This window comes from Lagenorhynchus albirostris, chromosome 5 (genome assembly GCF_949774975.1).
Source record: "Lagenorhynchus albirostris chromosome 5, mLagAlb1.1, whole genome shotgun sequence".
Classification (NCBI taxonomy): domain Eukaryota; kingdom Metazoa; phylum Chordata; class Mammalia; order Artiodactyla; family Delphinidae; genus Lagenorhynchus; species Lagenorhynchus albirostris.
In genome coordinates this window covers 22,739,518-22,764,224 of record NC_083099.1, presented here as the reverse complement: position 1 = coordinate 22,764,224, position 24,707 = coordinate 22,739,518, and the positions used below count along the sequence as shown (strand labels likewise).

Here is a 24,707-nt window from a genome sequence, read left to right as displayed (position 1 = left end):
AGCTCCGCCCCCATAGGGTCGGGCCCCGCCCCCCCAAAGCCGCCCCTGGGAGCCCGCGCTCACGCTTTCCGGGCGGTGCACGACGCGCTCGCTCCGCCCCGCCAGCCCCGCCCTCCGGCCCCCCTCTCCCTCCCTCAGGAGAGCCTTCGCGCACGAACTAGGGCATACGGCGTCAGAGACGTGCGGGCACCTCATCCTTCCCACCTTCCTACACAGTTGCTACTTTTCGATGTGAGACATTCCAGCTTCTCATCCCCTTCCGTGAGTCCCTCTTTTCCTCTTATTAGACCCCATTCGCTCGACGGGCGGCCACCAGCGCAACAGCTTTCGCGCCCCAAGCAACAAGAGCGCGTGCGCGCACACGGGCGGACGCGGCCGCGCGGCCGTCAGGTCCCCGAGCTCCCTCCCCCTCCCGCTGCTGTATAACTTGACTGGCTTGGAGGAGGCGCCGCCGGAGTCGGAGGGCGGGGAGCTCGGAGGAGGGAGCTCGAGAGTTGTGGAGACTAGTGACTGGGAGAAGTCGCAGCCTGCTCCGGTCGGCTCCTTCCCGCTCCCCGTCTCTCTCTCTCTCTCTTTCTTAACACACCTACTCCGCCTTCCGCCCCAGCCTGCGCCCTCGCTCCTTTTCTCGCCCGGGGGCCCCTGCCAGTCACTCTCCGGGTTTCGGCGCGGCGGGGGCGCCCCGGGGGTGCCCTCGCCCTCCGGGAGCGGGCGGACGGGCGGCGGGCGGGATGTGGCGCCTGGTGCCTCCGAAGCTGGGCCGCCTGTCCCGCTCGCTGAAGCTGGCGGCGCTGGGCAGCCTGTTGGTGCTGATGGTGCTGCACTCGCCGTCGCTGCTCGCCTCTTGGCAGCGCAACGAGCTGGCCGACCGGCGCTTCCTGCAGCTCAATAAGTGCCCGGCGTGCTTCGGCACGAGCTGGTGCCGCCGCTTCCTCAACGGGCAGGTGGTGTTCGAGGCGTGGGGCCGCCTGCGCCTGCTGGACTTCCTCAACGTGAAGAACGTCTACTTCGCGCAGTACGGCGAGCCCCGTGAGGGCGGCCGCCGCCGAGTGGTCCTCAAGCGCCTCGGCTCGCAGCGCGAGCTGGCGCAGCTCGACCAGAGCATCTGCAAGCGGGCCACCGGCCGGCCCCGCTGCGACCTGCTCCAGGCCATGCCCCGCACCGAGTTCGCGCGCCTCAACGGCGACGTGCGGCTGCTCACGCCGGAGGCGGTGGAGGGCTGGTCCGACCTGGTGCACTGCCCCTCGCAGCGTTTGCTCGACCGCCTGGTGCGCCGCTACGCCGAGACCAAGGACTCGGGCAGCTTCCTGCTCCGCAACCTCAAGGACTCGGAGCGCATGCAGCTGCTGCTGACCCTGGCCTTCAACCCCGAGCCGCTGGTGCTACAGGTAGGCGCGGAGCCCGGGCCGGGGGCGTCCTGCCGGGAGGGCCGCCCGGGGAACGGGAGTCCGGAGAAGCGGCCCCTCCCGCGCCCGTCGCTGGGTCAGGACCCGGTGCGGCGCGGCGAGGCGAGGCGAGGCGAGGCGAGGCGGCGGGCGTGGGGAGGGGGCGGCGCTTGGGGGACCCCTGGCGCTGTGAGGGATCGCGGAGTGCGACCCGGCTGCTGGAGAGTCTGCTCTTCTCAGCTGGGCGCGGGCGCATCTCGGGTCTGACTGCGGATCCTTCAACGCCAGAGGGAGCGCGTCTTGTACGCTCGCAAAATGTCTCTCCGCCGAGTTTCTTTCGGCTCTCCTCCCTGCCTTTCTGCTTTGATCCGCCGGAGCTTGCGCTTCCGCGGCGCAGTGTGTTCACGAGCCCTTGGACCTTTCTTGGTTCTCCAGTGTTTCTGTATCGCGTTTGGTCTCGTCTTCAGCACCCCGCGCGGCTGGCCTCACTTCGGCCCCAAAGTCTGGCTTTGTTTTATTCCTTAGCTCATTCACCTGGCACATCATTGGGGCCGCCAATTTGGGGACAGACTCGGGAGGATGAGGTCAGTGAATGGACACCGGGGTCCGGGGTGGGGTCAGTCTGCGAGCCGTGCTTTGGGTGGAATTAGAAAGAGGAAAAAGTAAGGCCCGTTGGACTTGGGGCTGCGAGGCTTTAAGGCCAAGACGGACATTTTCATCCTGATCCTGTGACCTGCTCTATTCATGCGGTAATTTGGCTGCAGGAAGGTGAAATGTTAGGCCAGGGTTAGAAAACAGGGAAAGGAGAGTCATCTCTCTTCTAGCTGACTTATTGGTTCTCTCGTGACTTTATTTTGAAACCAAACGAGCCGTTTAGGGGAGTAGGTTGGGATCTTTTTACTGGTGGTGACAGCCAAAAAGAAAACAGAACCTCTCAAAACTGTGTTTACCTTGGGAAAAGTTGCTGAGTTTATCCACATTCCCACTCGCCTTTAGTGCAGTGTCCTTGGATAGTGGTTACAACTGTTGGGGTTTTGATCTAGCCCGATAACCGCAGGGAAAGTTACCTTGCTCATTTTCCATAACAGTTGTGCTGTATTTCAAATACAAAGGGGAAAAAATTAATCACAAGTAATTTTGAGTACTTCACGCCCTTTCGGCGCTGCTAAGAATGTCACTGATGGCTGGGGGGTTTTTACAGGGTTGCATTTTTTTAAATTCTAAAGTGCATCAATAGGAATGTGCAGTATTCATTTATATTGCTGGCTTTTCTCAAGTTCTCCGCTGCCCAGCTTAACTAAGAGAAGCCAGCATCGTTTGATTAGTTCAGCCAAATAATTTTAACACAAAATAAATACTTTGCCTCCAACAAAACCGTAGTAAATTTTAAGTCGTCCTAGGATGTATGTAACGGGTCATTTAAAGTACAGATTGTATATTAAATGCTTCTCTTTAACAGTGAATGGTATATAAAACTGGTTAAACTTTCCTCGAAGAAATTACATTATTCGGTAGTTCCAAAACTAGTCAGCCTCTAAATTTTAAGTCCATACTTATGATATGCACATTTGATTTGAAAGTTTATTTTCCATTTAAGCTGCTTTTTCTCTGTGAGAAATAGATGTTTATGTTAGCAAGGTTAGTCCCTGGAGAAAGCTCTAGCAGTATGGTTTGCTTAGCAGATAGTCTCTCAAATTCTCTGGGACCCAACAATTTAGTAAAGAGCTATCTTAGTAATACACATTTTCTGCAACTAAAATAGTGGCTTCATATTGAAAGGTTTTTATCAGTTAACTCTACTTATATTAGAACCAATATTTTAAGAACGTTGTATATCCAGTTCTATAAATGTATGCATTTTAATATGAGAAACGTTGACATTTGATTTGCACTAAAGTAAATCTGCTTTATTTGGGAAACTTACATGTTTTTGAAGCTTGAAGTTGTCTTGGTATATTCAGTTTACTTCATAGTTGAGACAGTCAAGTGTACGTATATCTTGTTTTCTGATGAACTCTTCGCTTAAACTTTTCTTCTGTTTTCATCTTTAGTGATAAAAAACTTTTAAAAAATCAGTTATATTTTTGTAATTTAAGCTTACTTGACACAATTGCAGTGAGCAGGTGGCTAGGTGGGTTATAGGATAAGAGTTTGTTTTCAGTATGTGAGGAAATATCTGTATCAACATTGTTGACTGTGGTATTTGTAACTTGAAATTTTAATTTAGTTTTATAGCTGTTTACATGCTGTGTGAAATACAAATTTGGGGTCTTTAATACCAGTCAGTCATTGGTATTTTTTTTAAACTGTTGAGCAAACAAGTAGAATAAGAAGACTTATTTTAAATAGAAGGTCTTCATAGAGCTGCTACTTACTTTATAGAACCACTTAATCTTTGGTAAAAACTAATGAGTTAAGTATGAACAATATAATTAAAATTTGATGACAGTATAAAACCAGTGAAGTGAAAGGAATCTCAAAATTCTTTGGTCAAGTACAAAGATTGTTAAACACTAAGTCACATCATGATGTTCATTACTTTTTGTTAGCTAGACAGACATACACAATTTTAGTATTTATACAGGTTTCTGTGAAACTGTTAACAGCTGTTTATGGTAGTATTGGGATAGTAATTGATAATGGTAGAAAAACTCAGATTTGGCTCTCTATATATTTTGGGGTTCATGTATTTTTAAAAACTATTTTTAAGGGTACAAGTGTGTGTTTTATAGCTTGAAGAGGAACTTGCTTTTTTTTTTTTCTGTTTTTTTTTTTTCCAGGAGAGGGAGCTACTTATTGAATTTTTGGACAGTTGATAACAAACTAGATTTTTCTTATATTGCCCCCAGATTAACTACTTGAGAGAAAAAGTCTTTTGGATCGAATTCATCAAGCTATTCTTAAGAAAAGTTCCCATGTAGGAAACATGCTTCCAAAAATAAACATTTAAGAATCTCTTTTGATAAGGTACTAAAGAAAAAAATGAAAAGTATATATTAATTTAACCCATTAAACATGCATCTTCTGATTTTAAGAAACAGTAACAAACTGAAGTTTCTATTATGCCTTGAAAGGAGACATGAATGGTATTAAATGTCTGCAAGATATGTTTTGGACATACCTTACCTATGTAAGGCTATACAGATTTGTAGTATAGATTTCCCAATATGAAATGATACAGAAGTACAACTTTCTTCCCATTGTTAGATAGTTTTACTAGCCTTCAGCAGCTTATCTAATTCTAAGGAAAGTTGTTCTGCCATAGAATTATCTTCTAAAAAATTTTTATAAGCATCAAGCAACAAGATAATGCTAGAATCTTTATTTTCTACTTTTTCTCTTCACATTTTTACTTCACCCAGAGGTATATTTTAATTACAAGTATGCTAATCTTACTGGAAAAAAATGTGGAGAGGAACTTTGTAATATTCGTATGGCATTTTTGGAATAGTCAGAAATTGAGCTGTTGAAGTATTTGGCAAGATAGTAGGATATTTTCTGTTATTGATAAAATTTCTACCAGTATTTGTACTTACTTATCCTTGAATTTATAAAAATTGTGTGTATAAGGGAGAAAAATGCTGTCTGGATTTCCTGAGGCCCAAATTGTCTCTCTGACGTTATGACTTGGAGATAGTGAAGATGGTCTTGTTTATAGAAATAAGAAAGCTCTTGGTTGTTTGGGGCAAGGAGGTGGGAATTTGTCTTATTATATTTGTAGAACTTTGTCTTAAATTTTCTGAATCATGGTTTTAATGGGATTTCTTTAATATTTACAGTGTGTAACTGTCATTGTTTAAGCTATAGATTTTAAACTTTTCATTTCTATTCTTATAAATGACATAATACATTGAAAGCATTTTATGTAGTGCCTCATGCATAGTAAGCACTCAATAATTAGAGTGCTTAGATATTAAATAAGTAAGTGACTTAATTATCCAATGCATTTGATTAGTGGTTTTGAAGCTTGTTTGGAATATGAATCACCTTAAAAATAGTTTTGCTTCTGATTATCAACCATATCTTTAATTACACTGATTTATTCCATTCCTACATTACAAGATGAATTTTATAATTAAACTTTGAGTGAATGTTGTTGTTTTTGTCCTTAAAAATAATTTCTATAGGAAAAGAATGTACTTTTAAGATGCACTAAGATGCAGTTTTTGATGTAAACAAAAGATTATGGCCATTTATCTAATTGTCTTACTTTGGACCAGTTGATAAACTTTTTATGGGACTCCCTTTACTTAGCTATAAAGTAAGACTATTGGATTAAATTCTTTTCAGCCCCAACATCCTGTGACTCTCAAACTCTCGACTTGAGAAATTATTCTTCTGAGCTTGACTTTAAACTGGTGGGTTTAAGCTCTTATAAAAGGGAGTTAGGCGTTTTTGTACTTGATCCCTGCTATGGGTTGGAGGCCAGGATAGATAGTCCTTTTTCAAGCTTGTCTTCCTAGCCTCAAATTTTTACACACATGAAATCAGATTAAAACAAATCAAAATTCGAGACTGCCTTTAAAGGAAACAAATCTGGAGCTAAAGGTAGCTAAGGGTCTTGTGGGGTATTGGCACCTAGAAAGGATGTTCCAGACTTTGTCACGGGAATTTCTTTTCAAGCAACAGTTTAAGGGGCTACCCCCTTCTCTCCTCCTGGCTGCTGCTGTAGTAATCACACTCCTGCACTCCCCTATTTAGGCTTCAGAGATGGTTTTGACTAGGTAGTTCTGAGTAGAGCACTTTTTATCTAATAAATGAATGAGTTTAAATCTAGAGGGGTTTTTTTTTCCTGTTTTTCTTGCTTTTTATCTGAGGTTTCATTGACACTTGATTGTGCTTCCTGACAAAGCAAACAAAAATAATAAAATCTGTGTAACTCAGGTCCAAAAAAGAAGGAGACTTTTATTTTGGAAATATTATAGAAACAGACAGTCACCCATAGGAAAGCACCACTTCCAGATCAGTGGAGCAAAATCATTTGACACCCTAGCCTATTTTCTGGATATGTTCATATCATTTGACTGTTATTAGTTCTGAGATCCTTTCTGTACTTCTGTCTAATCTTTGAACTATTTTCCCTCATATTTCCATTGCTTGCATCAGCACATATTCCTCACGTATGTTGGTGGGGGGTAGAAAGCTTACTTTTGGGGGATCTACTTTCTGGACATAGGTGGTCAGTTTCTCAGTGGCTCATCAGGCTGGTTTTTATTATGATTTTCTGGCTTAAGTCTCTGGTCTACTTCCTATATTGCAGTTATTGCTGCTGACTCTTCACAGAATGCTGACACGTTTTCTTTCTTTACTCACTCATTTTGTATATATTAAACTAACATGGGCTTAGAATATAAGCCCTGCGTTTTTCCTATACATGCAGTGAACTTTAGTACATGATCGTAAACTGTCTTGAGACTGTAAATTATTGGTGTAAGATGAGGATAGTTATTCATCCTGGTCATAGACTTTTAAAGGTTTTAAATTATGTAATCAAATTTTTTATCCAATTTTTATGTCTTTTTGTAGATTATAGGAGGAAGTTATCTGTAAAATACCCAGAAGCTCTTTGGACTTACATAGCCCTGGACTTAGAGTCAGAAGAACTGAATTTTGTTTCCTCATTTGCTAAATAGTCTGTTATAAGGCATTTGGATTGAAACCTTTCTAGGCAGCTACTAAGTAGCTTAGCTGTGTAGGAGGTAGGTATATAAATGACTAATTACCATTAATTATTATGCTATCATAATAAGCCCTACAAAAAAAAAGGATATTGTGCACCCTGTCAGATGGCTTATTTAGGGAGGGACATCTGGGTGTATCTTCGTAAGAATGGATACCAGGGAAGATTTCACAGAGGAATTGAATTCTGAGGATAAATGGGATTTTGCCCATAGATTTGGGAGGTGGGGGTTTGGGGGGGCCCAGGAGGTGTGGTGAGGACGGTATTGAGATTACGTTCTGTACTACCAGAAAGCTGTTGGGTGGCAATGAACAAGTCCCTTAATGTTTCAGAGCCTGAGTTTTTTAATCAGTAAAATGGGAATGTTAATACTGATCGAAAGGATTATTTTATTTATTTATTTTTATTATTTTTTTTTTTGTGGTATGTGGGCCTCTCACTGTTGTGGCCTCTCCCGTTGCGGAGCACAGGCTACGGACGCGCAGTCTCAGCGACCATGGCTCACGGGCCCAGCCGCTCCGTGGCATGTGGGATCTTCCCAGACCGGGGCACGAACCCATGTCCCCTGCATCAGCAGGCAGACTCTCAACCACTGCGCCACCAGGGAAGCCCCAAAAGGATTATTTTAAAGGAGATAGGATTATTCAGATAATATACGCAAAATATCCTTATTTGTGAAGTTTTTTACAGTATATTATTACTTTGCAAATAAGCTTATTCCAGTTTAAACATCTATAGTAAATTTCCTTAGTACACTGTGTTGATACCTTAGAAATATGTAAATTTTACTCTTCCTGTGGCAAATGTTCAAATGTCACCACCCTTACATACACATACACACATCATAAATACCTATGTAGCTGCTGCTTCAGGCTATAGTTTTTTTGGAATGGTAATTAAAAGGGGGTTAAGGATTTGTCCCATATGATGAATAGAGTGAATATTGTACGAAACGTGGTTTTTCGTGAGGATTCACTAATACAAAGCAAGTAGTTTAATTTTTCTCTGTAAATCATTATTAAGCTTAATAATTTTGTTTAGTACATTGATGAATGATAATTTTAAAACTAGAGGTTAAGTCTGGGTTATTTCTAGACATTCTTAGACTCTGAGACAGAATGTTAGATTTATTATTTGAGGTAAGTTTGATGTTTAAGGGTCTTCATAATTAAGGTGCTCATTTGGAATTTTAACTATGAACTGAAAAGATCTGACAGGAATTCCGTAGCATTGCTCTGTAGTACTGGGAACTGACCTATATGCCCTTAGGATACAGTAAAGATGACATGCCAGGGCACAGTTTGTGCAGTCTTTGCTTTCTGGGGCATTAGATGTGGGCAGCAAATAGAGAACAAGGTAATCTTAGATTTTACATGCTATGAAAAGAACAAAGCAGATTCCTATGATGGAGAATTGGATTGGGGATAGAATTTTAAATTTGGTGGTCAGAATTTAGTGACATTTTAGCTGAGGTGCGAATGATGAGAAAAAGCCAGTGGTGCAAAGTTCTGAGGGCAGAGTGATTTTAAGCAAGAGGTATGACAAAATTCAGAGGCCCCAACAGGATCAAGCATGGGAGTAGCAAAGCATGGTAGAACACAAGATCATAGAAGTAGGCAAGGTCCATATCCTGTAGGACCTTGGAAACATGCTTAATGAGTTTAGAATTTTGTTTTCAGAGCGCTGGGAAATAGAAGTGTTTTTAGTAGGGCCTGATTTGTGGAGAATGGGTTATAAGAAATAGGACAGGAATCAATCAGAAAGGCTTTTGCACTGGTTTGTAGGAGAAAGCTTGGTGGTTTGTATTAAGGTGGTTGCAACTGAGGTTATGAAAAGCTGTTAGACCCAATATGTTTTGGAGAAATAGCTGACAGGACTTGATGATTGGGATTGGTTACAGTATGAGGGAAAGAGAAAAATAAGATACCTCCAGGGTTTTTGGTCCGAGCAACTGTTGTGAGGAAGCCCAGAGATGGAATGGCTGTTGGAGTAGGGGGAACCAAGAGTTTTGTTTTGGTTATGATATAGTTAAGACAACGGGAATACAAATCTAAAACCAGGCACCAAGTATTTAATGCAGAGATAGTATGTTCCTAGCAGGTATTTTGCTTTACTTCTGAAGGGCTGTGTTAATTCAGTTAAAGGGAATGGGGGAAGTTAGTATTGTTCTATTGGCAGACTTTTTAAAGAAATCAGGTCTTGACTAAAGAAAGTAATGTAGGTTATTGGGTTCAAAAGAAGCTGCTTATATCTTTTTTTCTTTCTTTCTTTATTTGACATTTTGTTTTACTGAAAGTAAATATTTGAGTATAGTGTTTCTAGGTATATCTTTCAACTTAGAAACATGGATCACAGTTGCTGGTTCTCATGAGGTAAGAAAGGGTCAGTTGAGACTAGTTAAATATTTAAAATTTTACATTTAAAATTTGTGGCCAAGTGATTTTTTTTAGTGTGGGAGAGCATTTCTTAAGCTACTCATTCTAAAAGGTGAGTTATTTCTGTTAAACCTAGTAGATTTTTTGTTTTTGATGTATTTTGACGTTAGTTTCCAATTTTAGATACAGCTGTTGGACATGATATTCAGTGAAATAACACAACCATGCTATTTTCAAGGCATTGCTTAATATTGTTGGAATTCTAGGTGGGTGGAAATGGCATTCAGAAAATTATTTAATGAAATAAATGGAACATATCCTGTGACTTGAAAATCTTGAGATTATTAAGATTCTACAGTGTTTGCGATGTATAAATTAAGTATAAATTAAGAAGCTGAGGTCTTAGAGAAATTTTATCAAAAATTAGGTGACCATTAAATCATCCCAGTAATTTTACTATATTTTCCCTCCAGACAGTTCACAAAACTGTCAACACATTAGTCTGTCACCAGTGCATTTGAATAATCTCTATGAACAGCTGTTACAACATGCGTTACTACAATGGGATTTTGTTCAAATTTTGGCTTTTAAAAATAATTTTGAAGCTCAAATGGAACCTTTAAGCATTTTCTATGCTTTTGTTAATTTACTTTCTAAAAATGTTCTCAAGTTTAAATTTGCGTGTACGTGTAGAAATGCCAGTTCTTTAGAAAACCTATTAACTAGATTTTAGATTGCATGTTTTGACTATTAATGGATTTTTTTTTTCAAGTCAGTGTCTTTTTACTAGGAATTTTCTCCTTTAAAAAAAAAGAGCCATTCTTGTAACACATTTCCTTCTTAGGCGAACTGCAAAGTTATATTCCTTTTAATGGAATGTTGTGAGATAATAAATGGCTATAAAATATTTTATGTTTTTTGTATAAAAGGAATTCAGATCTTTTAAACTTAGTATGCAAACTACTTTTGGTCATGTAAGGAGAGAAAAAGATAATAGAACACAAACTCTTTAGAGCTGACCTTACTTTGTTCTATCAGTTTTTCTTATACATCCCATATCTCCTTTTTTAGGACTGTGTTCTGACATAATAGAATAAAATGATGTAATTAATCTGGTAGGACAATGGCTGTTGATTAAAGGATATTGTGATATTGTAAAAACTTGTTTTTCGGAATGATGTTATATACCACAGGATATTGACTAACTCCAGTAAGTAAGATGTTTCTGAATGTTAAGGCTTGGACACATACTTTGTTTTTTTATGGCATGTGGACCATGTTGAGGAATTTGTGTTTTGTTCTGTAAGTCCCAACTTACAGAAGTCTGATCCCTACCTCCCTCTCCAGACTCCATTACCTCAAGCAATTCCCTCCTCATTTCACTGCAGCTGCTTTGGACTTTTTTTCAGTTCTGAGAGGACAGTTTCTGGCTCTAACATATGCCTCCAACATTCTAAACTGCCTCATCCCCAGTCTATGTAGTATTATACTCATCCTTTAGATCTCTCCCTAAGTGGCACTTCCTTAGAGAGGCTGCCCTTTACCACACCATCTAAAATAGATCCCTACTCTTCTTTCCCAACATATTGTATACTTTTCTGTGATTTGCAACAAATTCCATAATTTATTACTTACACATGTTTAATAATCATCTTCCTAACTCAGGCTAAAAAGCCTTCCTTAGAATAGGGACTATGTTTTATTTACAGCTCTTTACTTAGCATTTCATGATGGAGTTAGGCTAGATCTAGGATTTTTTAATTCAAGATTTGTATTTTTTCATTCTACAGTAACTGTCTCACTGCCTTTACTCCAGCTGCTTGTAGTACTCAATGAAATGTGGGTTGACCTACAATCCCTTATCTGTAATTCCAAATTTAAAAATCTGAAGAAAAGTAGGTTTCATCAAATTAAAAACAAACAAATGTGAAAACACAAGGTAATTTATGTGCTTTATCCCACTTAGGATGAATAAGCTTATAGTATTTTTGCAGTGTAATATGTTTTCTTGTGAGGTGCTACCCCAGACTATCCTTGAGGCATTGCATAATATGAGTATGAAATATACGTACTGTCACCTTTCCAAAATCTGAAAACTTCTGAAACAGGGATATTGGATTGAGGGGTTGTATTAGCCTGAGTTCACCTCTTAACTACCTGTGTGACTTGAGGCAAATCACTTAAACTATGCTGATAAAGTTGAACTGTACTTACAACTCAGGTACCCTCCAAATCTAGAATTCTTAGATTTCACATCCCATTTATTGGTCGCATAAAGTGTCATGACATTTGGTTTTGATCAATAGATATGTGATAGTTATGTCAGCTTTTAGAATTTAAAAAAAAAAGAGCCAGTCTTGTAACACATTTCCTTCTTAGGCGAACTGGAAAGTTACATTCCTTTTAATGGAATGTTGTGAGATAATAAATGGCTATAAAATAGCCATTTTGTGGTGCTTACCTATTATAAATGAAAATCAAATTACAATGCTGTGTTTATACATATTACCAAGTTTTAAATTTTTTATATTTTTAGTCCTTGTGGATGCCCTATACATTTCTTATAGCATTGAGCCTTTTTAAAGTTTGGTAACTAATTTATACATTCCTTTGTAAATTAAAAACTACTAGAGGACAGTGAAGATAGATTTCTAGTTCAGTGGTTCTTGGCTACGTTTGGAAGGTGTTGATTATTTATAGATGCCTTTTCAATAGGCAGTTTGCAAACAAGCACCTCTATTGATGAACGTCTGGACTTACATAAATAGGAAGATTTAAACAGGCAGTATAAAAATGTTTTGGTAAGCAATTCTTTATAAAGCAGTAGTAAATTATACATTTCATACTTTTTTCTTTGATCTTACATTGCCCTGATGAATATGGGGCAAATATTATTCCAGTTTTACAGAGGAAGAGACTAAAGCTCTAAAAAGTTTTGGCTTTGCCACCATCACACAGCTAGTGAGATGCAGAGGTGAAGGTGAAACTCAAAAGCTAGACTTGTGATATCAAGTCCATTATTCTGTTCGTATACTGTTTTACACTTTAAATATAGAAGTTTTATGAAATATTATGTACCTTAAAGAGTATAAAATAAATTTTCTCTTTATTGATATATGTTTTATGTCACCTTCATTTTATTTTCTCATAAAATGAAGATGATCCTAGTGGTTTTGTTTGTTTCCGAAACCTTGGCTTTAAGCTAAAAGATACCTAGACATGATGATTTATCTTAGGTTTCATATTCACAGTACCTTTTATTATGTAAATTAACAGTGAAGACATTTAATGTTGCTTTAAATCTTAGAGTTAAGCATGTTTGACGTGATACTTAAATTTCCATTTTTAATTTTTAAATTGGTAATAATACTCTGTAGACTTTCTTTGGGTAGTCACCCACCCAATATAAAAAAAAAACAGTAATAGAGTAGTAAATATATTGTTTTGTAATGTATTATGTGCCTTTGTGTAATCTTAGACTAATAGTTATAAAAACTTCACATACTACACTTTATGACATATACATTCAAGCCTGATGAAAAGCCCTGAACAGTTAATCGGAGTGCCTCCAATCCAATTAGAATTTAAACCATTCCAGGTTGAAAGTCTCTTTTCTTCACATGAAAAGTGTTTGTACACATTTTTTCAGTAGTAAATAATCCTGTAAAATACACACATTTTCTTATACAGCTCAATATCAGAAAAAAACAACCCAATAAAAAATGGACAGAAGATCTAAGTAGACATTTCTCCAAAGAAGACATACAGATGGTCAAAAGGCACATGAAAAGATGCTCAACATCACTAATTATTAGAGAAATGCAAATCAAAACTGTAATGAAGTACCACCTCACACCAGTCAGAATGACCATCATCAAAAAATCTGCAAACGATAAATGCTGGAGAAGGTGTGGAGAAAAGGGAACCCTCCTACACTGTTGGTGGGAATGTAAGTTGGTGCAGCCACTATGGAGAACAGTATGGAGGTTCTTTAAAAAACTAATAAGAGTTACCATATGATCCTGCAATCCTACTCCTGGGCATATATCCAGAGAAAACCATAAATTCAAAAAGATACATGTACCCCTCGTTGCAGCACTATTTACAATAGCTGAGATGTGGAAGCAACCTAAATGTACCCCAATAGATGAATGGATAAAGAAGATGTATATATACACAGTGGAATATTACTCAGCCATAAAAAAGAATGAAACAATGCCATTTGCAGCAACATGGATGGACCTAGAGATTATCATACTAAGTGAAGTAAGCCAGACAGAGAAAGACAAATGTCATATTGATATTGCTTGTATGTGGAATCTTTAAAAAAAAAAAAAAGATACAAATGAACTTATTTCCAAAACAGAAGGAGACTCACAGACTTCGAAAGCAAACTTATGGTTACCAAAGGGGAAGATGGGGGGTGCGAGGGATAAATTAGGAGGTTCGGATTAACATGTGCACACTACTATATATAAAATAGATAACCAACAAGGACCTACTGTATAGCATCGGGAACTATGCGCAATATTTTGTAATAACCTATAAGGGAAAAGAATCTGAAAAAGGATATATATGTATAACTGAATCACTGTGCTTTACAATTGAAACTAACACAATATTGTAAATCAACTATACTTCAATAAAAAATAAAGTAAAAATAGAAATAAAAATGAAATACACGCATTTTATTTCAGGTTACTTTAAATTGTGTGCCTGTTGTGCTAGGCAGTTTGAAAATCTGATTTTAAGATTTTGTTTAAAGAAAAAAAATGTGGACCTCAGCAGTATACTTCTTATCTTAGCTACTGTGGTTTTGTGCACTGTGCGAGTTGGGTAGTCAGGAAGTCAGAAGTTGTGTTTCTTATTGCTTGATATATTTAATAAGTCCAAGCAGTAACATCTTAAAAGTTTGTCTCTCAAACTCTCCTTCATCATGGTAATTTGATCCTAAGCCAGAATTGTTTTAAATACAAATTATAAATATTTTGGCTTCCTTGAAGCCTTTTCAATAGAATGCTCAATAGAATTCTGTTCTCATTAATGAAGTCTGACTATTTTGACTACACAATGAACATTCTTCTCATGAGCAAGTGATGTGAATTCATTTGTTAAAGTTCTTCCAAAAGATTAGGTAGCAAACTGTATGAAAGAATTGTAGTGCTCTTCTTAAAATGAGGTATAACAGGATTTCCGTTAACGTTGTCAGAAATTACTGTATGAATGTAAAGTTGCTCAGTATGACATTTGTTCATATATTTTATCGTCTTCCATGAGGGACTTGAGTAATGAAGTGTATATCTGACTGTCGTTTGCCAGTTGGAAAGCCTCCAAAAACAAGGAGGCATTTGTACATGTGCAGAGGTTGGCAGGGTTCCCTTTTCTCCTGTTGTCAAAGACCATTTTATTTTAACAAAGATAAGTTTGTATCTGTTCTACAATATGGCATGTGAATAATATACCAATAGTGTATGGAGGAGTTTTTTCATTTACTTTTTGCATGACAAAACTATGTAATCTCACATGTTTATGTATTTTCAGTGCTTTCATTTATATGTCAGGTTTTATACATGAATACTGGGAAATAGTTAAATCTTTTGTAATCATTTTGTCTAAATAAGTTTTCAAGTTTGTGGAGGTATTTTAAGTTGGGAGGAAAGGCTGACAATAACATGTGGTTCACAGTTTTTGCATGTCACATTGGACATGAGCAATCTGTCACTCTTCCCATTGCCCACAAGAAATTTTAAAATCTCAGGTAATAAGATTAAAAACGCATTTTCCTCTAATTATTAAAGAATCAGTAGATATCGTCTCTGAACAAAATTGAATCAATTCATTTACTATATTTAAAGATTCATGCTATCATATCTAAATTTTTAATTTACATAATTAGTATTTTATCACAAAACTCCAGATCTTAAAATTTAAAAGAAAAAAAGGTATATGTACCAAGAACAAATACAGTTATTGTACATTGATAGTGTTGAAAGGAAACACGAATGAACATAGGCAATTATGGATGAAGTTTGGTTCTAAAAATCTTTTTTGTTTTAAAGTTGATAAAAGTTTTAATGTAAGGGTATTATTGAGTTTTGTCAATTTTATAAAAGCTCACGGTAAAATTACTTCCTTTTCTTGAGAGGCCCAAGAAGAGCCTCATCTCCAGCTCTTGTATGCAGATTGTTCAATTTTTAGCAATAGAAGTAGGCTACATTTATATTCTGTAGTGTTTTGCTTTGTTTCCCCTGAAGTTTGTGTAAACATCATCTTTATATAATTTCTTCCCCCAACTTAAGGAAAGGTACTAGACTGAAAAATGTCTCTTAAAAAACGCCTCTGGTCATGTGATCTTCCAAAAAGCTGTTTAAAACAATACTTACCACCCTTTTGCACTGCATTGCTCATCTTGTAGTTGGGTGTTTTAGCTTTGGAGAGTGAGTACCTTAGAATAAGCCTACCATTTTACTTAGGTTGAAAATGACTTGTTCATGATCCTGGAAGATTTTTGTTTTAGGATGTTAATCTTCCTAGTAGTTATAAAATCCATTAGAAAATCTTGCCCAGATTAGGAGAATAAATAATTTTGAAGTTGGGTTTAAGGTGAATAGACAATGTGATGGCATTGGAAAGGGAAGCAAGACTAACTTGGGACCAGAGGTACTTGGAGCAGAGATTGTATTGATAGGTTATCACATTGCTCTTTACCAACCTTTGGGTATAGATAGAAGATACTTCCCAAGAATCCTTCTTGAATTCCACCCCTGCTTTCCTCTGGACTAGATAAGCCCCCTATTAAAGACTTTCTTAGGACCTGTACCACCTTTTAGTAACTAACACTTATCACACATAATTATTTGTTTGGTACATGTCTTTTCTTCTAAAATTTTTATTTTAGAGACTGTGTAGTTCACTCTTCCAGCATAACACAGTGCCTGGTGCCTGGTAAACACTTGCTGGCTAATAGGCCTACAGTAGGCCTGTTCATTCAGAAGAAAGGATTGGTTGATTGTACTTAACAGGAGTCAAAAAGATAAAGGAAAGCATACATACTTTTAGATCTGGTAATAAAGAAGGTGTCTTGTGTCTTGTTGATCAATTTGGTTCTGAGATTTTGATAAGAAAGACTTACTTTATTTTAGCTTTATAGTGTAATCTGTTAAAAAATTTTCACGTCCATGGTAACGGTATGAGTTAAAGAAGAAATAAAGTTACTCACAGACATTGAGAACAGACGTGTGGTTGCCAAGGGGAAGGGAAGGAGTGGGGGAGAGATGGACTGGAAGTTTGGGGTTAGCAGATGCAAACTATTACATACAGAATGGATAAACAGCAAGATCCTACTGTATAGCACAGGGAGCTATATTCAGTATCCTAAGATAAGCCATAATGGAAAATAATATTTAAAAAAAGAATGTGTATATAACTGAATGTAAATCAATTATACTTCAAGAAAGAAAGAAAGAAAAAAAAAGTTGATCTCTATTGAACTATTGAATATAAAAAGAAAATCCAAGCTCATACCTAGTAGAATCCCTACGGAGGATCTGGGCTAGACCTAGGATATCTTCATCAGAATCTCTTATAATAAGATAATTCTTTTGTAGAGTTTTCCATCTGATGAAGGTTGGCCATTTGCAAAATATCTTGGAGCTTGTGGAAGAATGGTGGCTGTAAATTATGTTGGAGAAGAACTGTGGAGTTACTTTAATGCACCATGGGAGAAACGAGTTGACCTCGCTTGGCAATTAATGGAAATAGCAGAGCAGCTGACAAACAATGACTTTGAATTTGCACTCTACCTCCTGGACGTCAGCTTTGACAATTTTGCAGTTGGTCCTAGAGATGGGAAGGTGATCATTGTGGATGCTGAAAATGTTTTGGTCGCTGACAAAAGGTTAATTAGACAAAGTAAGTATTATAACTTTTAGATTTTCTCTGTGTCAAAATAATGTTTACATTTATGTGAAGCAAACTTTTAATTTTCTCCTTAGAGGGCAACCTTGCATCTTTCTTTGTTTTATTTGACCAGTATCAGTAAACAAATACTGATTTATTATACTTACGCTTGTACTCTTAGTCACAGTTTGTCCTTATTTAGAAAATATCCTTCAGGTTCAAATGGACGCAGATATACCGTGTGTGTGTGTGTGTGTGTGTGTGTGTGTGTGTGTGTGTGTGTGTGTGTGTGTGTGTGTACACGTCTTTTTCATGCTTTATGCTGTGGTTTAGGATCTAATGCAGAATTAAGTTTTTATATAGTTAAAGGCCACCAGAGAGACTATACTGCTTTTGTGGAGTCCATATTTTTCTGTGGAGTCTCTTACAGCGATATTGTTTCATTGTTCTGTGAGGTCCCTTCAGTGATTTTTTTTTTCTTTTTAACCATTTAGATGATTCCTAGCACTGCAGAACTCTTAACTTTGGTTTGACATTATTACGTCTCATCCAAAACTTTGCTCTCCGTTTATTTATGAGCTCTTCAAAGGATAGGTGGGCACAATGGCTGAAGTGTTTTGAAAATTAAGTGTCATAGGAATTTTAAAGTTTCAGGGACAAAGCCTGTAGTTCTATAACTAATGTACTTAGTAAAAAAAAATCCCGAAGGGTTGTTATTCCATGGTGAAGGTCTTGTATTCTTAATCCCCTCATGTCATATGGGGGTCTGTTGATGAAGAGACCAAAAATTTGTGGCACCTACGGAATGCAGTGAATGTAACAGCAGTCTATTAGGTTTATACTTTTTACATCAGCTTGATCTTGTTAAATACTTTATTTTTCTCAGTGCCTTGATCTGATTCCATACTCACCAAACTACTTTCTGATTATTTCTTGACCTGCCATGTACATCCTTTCATGGAGAGTGGATGCCATGCTCTGGAGTGCTTCATTTCCTACTTATCTCTTCCTAGATTTGTGAATGTTGTAGCAGCTTATACCATGCTTTTCTTTTTCAAAGTGTACAATTCAGTGGTTTTATTATATTCAGAGTTGTGTAACTTGCCTAAACTTTAAAACACTTTTATTCCAGTATTCATAAAAATAATATTTTTGAAAATTTTTTTTCTTTTTGATGTGAGCATTCCTGGAATACATGTTATAGTTTTATACCAACTAATTCCTGACCTTGAATGAATACAATATAGCTTCTGTATTCTCGCATTTCATACAGTGAGCTCCAGTGCTACTTTAGCTCTGGCTAATTCTTTTCAAATGTCTCATGGTAGGGCTGTCTAAATAGACACTTTGCAAAAGGCCATATTTAGTTATTCACCCTCTTTTCTGAACTCTTGTAAATGACCTTTACAGGGAAATTGTGATTTTGTTGTGGCAACTCCCTCAATGTCCTTCCCTTTATCATCTAAACTAGTAAAAACAATACACATTCATTTTTTTCAAACAGAATAGATCCTTCCTTGAGAAATTGTTGCATCAGTTATCTTCTTCAACTTTCTACCCTCCTCCTTAAAATCCAATTTTTCTTACCTTCCCCAAAACAAGTATGCATAAGATTCTTTTCTGCTTTCCCAGCATTTTTAAAAGTACTGCTTACTGCCTGTCTCTGCTTCCTCAGCCTCCATTCATTTCTCAACCCATTAAACCTGACTGCATTACCATCTGCAACCACCCAGTTGGCAAATTCGTGAAGTGACTGATTAGTAACAACTTTCTGAAATTCTTTCCTCCTTTGGTTTCCTTCTATTCAGGTAGTTCCTTTTTTAAAACATAAATCTGATCTTAGCACTTCTTTGCTTAATGCTTTTAATGACTTCCCATGGTTCTTCGAGTAAAATTCGAACTCCTTACCAGAGAATAATGTGTATGACTTGGAGCTGTTCTGCTTCATTTTTAACATCCCTCCACTGCACTTAATGCTTCAGCTACAGTGGCCTTTTAGTTTCTTGAATGAACCTTTCCACTGAATACCTTACAGCTACTTTATATTACTCTGTATTTATGTATAAAATATTAACATTATGTTAATAGTGTCTATCTTGTCATCTAGTTAGAACCTCAGACTTTACTCATACACTTCCCTGTTAATTTTTTTCTCAAATGTTTCTACAGTCTGGCTGTTTTTCCTAGACCATCTTAGTCCCTCCAGTCTTCAGCCCAGATTTACATTTCTATTAGACAAATCATGGTCATGACCATCCAAGGTACAAACTATTCTCTAGCCTTATCTGTACCTCCTCCCTAGTTATCTGTCTCATGCTCTAGCCACAGTGAATTTACTGTTTCCTGAACCAGCCGGACCAATCCCTTAAATCCATGCCTTCGTACATACTGTACCCTGGGCCTAGCATGCTGTATCCCCTCTTTGCTTTTCAGACTTGTGCATCTTTCAAGACCTAAATCAGTTGTTCTCCTCTGTGCAGCTTTCTGCAGCCTCAGGCACAGGTACTGCATCCTCTGTACTCACGTCGCACTATGTCATACGTCTGTGTGGCACTTTCTCTGTATCATGGAGAATTTCACTCTACGCTGAACCTTTTAGTAGCAGGGACCTTTTCTGATCCTTCTGCCTGGCATTGGTGGACTCCTAATAAACGTTTGTATATAAATTAATATATTTAAGTGTTTAATGTTATGCAGTTTTAAGAACAAATACTGTGTTAATTAGTCAAATGTTACATTTTGGGAAACAATGAAAACTCTCTTAAAATGTATTTTTCTCTTTCTCCTTTTTCGCTTTTCACAGATAAACCTGAAAATTGGGATGTATGGTATGAAAGCAAATTTGATGACTGTGATAAGGAAGCTTGCTTATCATTTTCAAAAGAAATTCTTTGTGCTCGTGCCACTGTGGACCACAATTATTATGCTGTTTGTCAGAACCTCTTATCTAGACATGCCACCTGGCGTGGCACCTCTGGAGGACTGCTTCATGATCCACCAAGTGAAATTGCCAAAGATGGCCGACTAGAGGCCTTGCTGGATGAGTGCGCCAACCCAAAGAAGCGCTATGGCAGATTCCAGGCTGCAAAAGAACTGCGTGAATATCTAGCACAATTAAGTAACAATGTGAGGTAGTCTATGGTGAAGTTTTCTTTGCTTTTCTTCATTTAAATAGCACTGGCTAAAACGAAACCACCAAAAATTATCTGGAAAAATGAAATTTGGAAGTAATACATTCAGAGGATGATAAACTTGCACTGATAGATCTTAATGTTAACATCCATCAAAGTAAGACATAATTTCAAAAAATCACATGATGCTTCTGCAAATAAGTTTGTTCTTACACTTTGGAGGCTTGAGCTATCGTTAACCGCTTTACCCCCTGAATGCCTGACTGGATTAATGAGTATTGTTAAGCTATTGGAAATGAGTCTGATAGTTATATTGGCTTGTGTATCAAAGGGTACTTGGTACTTGACTTAGTTTGCGTTATGATCATGATTTTGTGAATCTCTTGTATTTACTTTGAATGTCAAGTTAGATTGGCCTGTTTTATAGGCTACTTTTTCCTTCTCATGTGTAGGTTTGGTTTTTTTTTTTCCCATTTTTATGTTTTTAATTAAATTTTACACATTCAGGTTACTGTAGGTATTCATTTATGTCTGGGCTAGTTTTCATTCAGTGCTGTAAGGTACACATTTACCGTTAGGGCAGGATTCCCAGGTTTACTGTTTTTTCAGAAAGCTGAATATTTTATTATGTAAATACATTTCTTCCCACTTTCTGTGGTTTCACCATTGCATGAGATCATTTAAGGTTGTTTAACAGTTACATCCCTCTATGCCAATAAATTATAAGTGTACACTAAACATGAACTTTGGCATATGTTGCAAAATGCCATTTTTGTCCCTTAAAAGGCTAGCAATCTATACCTTGATGTTAATTTGATTGAGCGAAAAAAAAAAACAGTATTTTTTAAATGCTAACTATTCCAGGATAGTAATGCATATGCCAAAGAAATATTAGACCTAGTCCTATGGTTAGATTTTAAAATTGGTCATCTACCTATTTTTACTATCCTACTTCCAGTACTTCGACTCTGTCATTATTAAATTCATATCTTCCTGATTATTCTTTTACATTGAAAAGTTAAGCTACTGCTTGCAAACATATGTAAAAGATGTACCTCTTATTCATTGGTAGTTTTGCAAAAGTCAATGTGGTAGTCATTGTTTGAGTTTAATATGGCATCATAACTTTTTATTTATTGATGGACTAATAATTCTTACTATAAAGCAGACAGGTTTAGCCAGTCTGTCCAACTTGATCTTCATTACCCAATTGTTAACCATAAAAAACATCAAATTTAAGTCTATGGGTAAAAGTTAAACGTGTGAGATTTCTGTGGGCTGTTTTTTAAAGTTACAATATATATATAAATTGGCTATCACTAACGTAGGTGATATTTTCCTGTTTGAAATTACAACTTTTGTTTACCGCAAAGTTTGGTGTAGTGTGCGGTATTTAGTTCTAGACTGACCTTACTCTAATCAGAAAGTGATTAAATGTGCACAACCAAAGCCAAGTTTTTCTTTTCTTTTTCGTTCATTCAGCAACTATTTATTGAGCATCAACTCTGTGCCAGGTACATTACTAGCTGCTACACACTGTCTGAACGTGACATACGGTTAAGTAACTTTAAAATGATTATCAAAGACTTCAATGTGGGTATTTCTTAAGTTGAAAGAGCATTCATTAAATTGGGATCATGCTTTCATGTTATTTTACTGTTGTGATGGACGTTCTGCCTGTACCATCTACAACTGGGTTGCTACAAAAAGAGCAGGAGGAAATCAATAAAGTTAATCCCAGTTTAAAAACTGGAAGAAGGGTAAGATCTCTTCGTTGTAAAGTTAATTTTTATACATCAGTACATTACATACTAAGCTGACTTTACAACTTTGGAAAACTTTTGAGGGGAATAGGTAAAATTACGTGTCAAACGTTCGCCTCTTACTCAAAACTTCAAATAAAATACACATTTTCAAAATGGAGCACCTTTTATGTTTGATAAATATTCATTACAAACCTTAGTATGCCAGTCATTAGAGGAGTTGTCTTTCTGTGGTTTAGCAGACATTTATCTTACTTTTGGGAAGAGTGATTGTGATTGCAGAACAGGAAGTGAGAAAACACTGCCAGCAGTGATTGCAACTTGAGGTCGTTTTTTATAACTACCATTTCCCCCTTGAGATTACGTGTAATTTCTTTTATCTTTGGAAAAGTTGAGGAGAAGATAGTAAAAGAATTAGGAATTTAAAATTACAGGGAAAAATATGTATGTGAAAAGCAATAAATATTTTGTTCACTTTGCTATCAAGATGTTCACTATCAGATATTTATTATACAGCAGCAATTTATATTTTTAATCATTGCCCATTAATAGACGCAGTAAAATATTTTTGAATCAGACATTTGGGGTTTGTATGTGCATTAAAATTGTCTTTTGTACTGTAAGTTACTGCTTAATTTGAATATTTTATCAGAACTGTCTCCCTGTGCCTTTATAATATAAAGTTGTTTCTACAACTTTTAATGATCTTAATAAAGAATACTTTAAGAATCACACTTTTCAGACTGTCTCTTAACTTCAAATATACAGCTTTTTCTTGAATGGAAAGTGGGGTTATATAGATAAGTTTTTTTTTTCTCTTGCATATATTTTGATATAATTTTCAGAAACTATCTGGTTGGGTGTGATCCGAACATAAGGTGTTTGTTTTCTTCTGTTTTTCTGTAGTAGTTGGTGACTTTTTAAACTTTTACTACTAAAATGGGATAGAGAACTTAATTATGGAATTTTTCAGATGTATACAAGAGAATAATATAATGAACAATAATAAACTGTGGTTATAGTAATTTCAAAAGTGAGCAACGGGTGGCCAAACTTGTTTCCTCTATACCCCAGCCTACTTGCCCCAGCTTATTTTGCGAGAGATATCATTTGATTCAGCCATGCACATTAGGCATTTTCTCCTCCAACAAAAATTTCACATCTAAAAACTTAATACCTCAATATCACCAAAGCAAGAGAGCTTTCGGAAACTCAAAGATGTTTTCTCAGAAGCTCAAGATCCAACTGCAGGGACTTTAAACCACTGGCGATATATACATGGAGTAATATGATAAATAAGGATAATAACTGAAATGCAATGAAATTCATTAAATATGTAACCTATGCATTCAAAATGATAAACGTGAACAAAAACAAAACAACTCAGTTACCTTTGGAAAGATGTTGAGGAATTATTCTGAAAACTGGAAACCTGGAGAGAAAGAAGCATTTATCCTGCCTTACCCCCAGGATAATCAAATAACTGAGGGGAAGAATTTGTAGAATTGTTCTAGTTAGTATGCAGAAGGAGTATTGTTAGAATATCACCATTTTTAAATTCCTAATGAATTGGCAAGAGCTAGGCAATGCACATCAGTGGCAGCTGAAGCTATTAATTGAAAAGCTGATGAGGAACTTTGGATGAATGGATCTGAATGGCAGCACCTGATGAACTCATTGGTTAATCTTAATGATGTGTCTTCTAATACAGCTCAATGAAAAAGTACCCAGCACCACCTATGAAGTGTCTTGACAGGGAAAAAAAAAAAAAAAGCCTGAATCTGATCAAGCCCCTAGATCTACCCATTAATGGGAAGAACACAGCACAAAAGAACATGTTACAGAACACCATGGGAATACAATCAACAAAATCCAGAACACGGGGAATTCTACAGGATAAATGACTTGGCTTTGTTTAACAAATTGCAAGGAAAAGGAGGGGGACCCTATACATTAAAAGAGACTTTAGTAACAAAGTAAATGCAAATGTCACCTTTGTATCCCGATTTGAACAAATGTACTTTAAAACCAAGTGGAAACAGAAATTTCAACAATTAAACAAAAAGGTGGATGTCTTGAGTAACCTCATCTACTTTAATTTTGCACTTGCCTTAATATGTGGAAAAACCATAAAACTACCTATACTAAGTCTAAATTTTGTCTAAATTTGTCTATATGTCTAAATTTTGGATAAAGACATTTTAGTTCTTTTTTTTTGAAAAGTTATTTGCCCATGGTCACAAAAATAGGTAGTGGCAGACCTGTGGCTCAACATTGATTTTCTGGTTGACTTCAACACTCTTTCTCCTATACCATGTGGCAACTTTTAAGAACCAGAAGCATATAGTTGAGGATAAGAGCATATGAATATAATTGCATAAAACGTTTACATCCATATTCTCAATTTTTAATAAATTAGTGGAGGGGAAGATGTGTGAGGGCAAGAAGTAGAAAAATCCCAATTAAGATACAAG

The 24,707-nt window shown here is 37.3% G+C and overlaps 2 protein-coding genes across 5 annotated transcripts in view; one reads left to right on the top strand and one right to left on the bottom strand.

Moving 5' to 3' along the window:
- Positions 1-1,462, bottom strand: part of SLC9A9 (solute carrier family 9 member A9) — a 658,568-nt gene extending 657,106 nt beyond the window's left edge. For all 3 annotated transcript variants that reach the window (XM_060149673.1, XM_060149670.1, XM_060149671.1), the window contains exon 1: positions 205-1,462. The gene's annotated coding sequence lies outside the window, so the exon portion shown is untranslated. The remainder of the gene's footprint in view (positions 1-204) is intronic.
- Positions 465-24,388, top strand: DIPK2A (divergent protein kinase domain 2A). Of its 2 annotated transcripts, XM_060149679.1 has the most exons (4): positions 465-1,388; positions 17,048-17,351; positions 20,143-20,465; positions 23,945-24,388. In XM_060149679.1, exons 1-4 carry the CDS (start codon positions 732-734, stop codon positions 23,984-23,986), a joined length of 1,326 nt encoding a protein of 441 aa, XP_060005662.1. In that variant the 5' UTR covers positions 465-731; the 3' UTR covers positions 23,987-24,388. The 2 variants fall into 2 exon arrangements, with proteins under 2 accessions (XP_060005662.1, XP_060005663.1); XM_060149680.1 differs by having other exon boundaries at positions 20,143-24,388.
- The last annotated feature ends 319 nt before the right edge of the window (positions 24,389-24,707 follow it).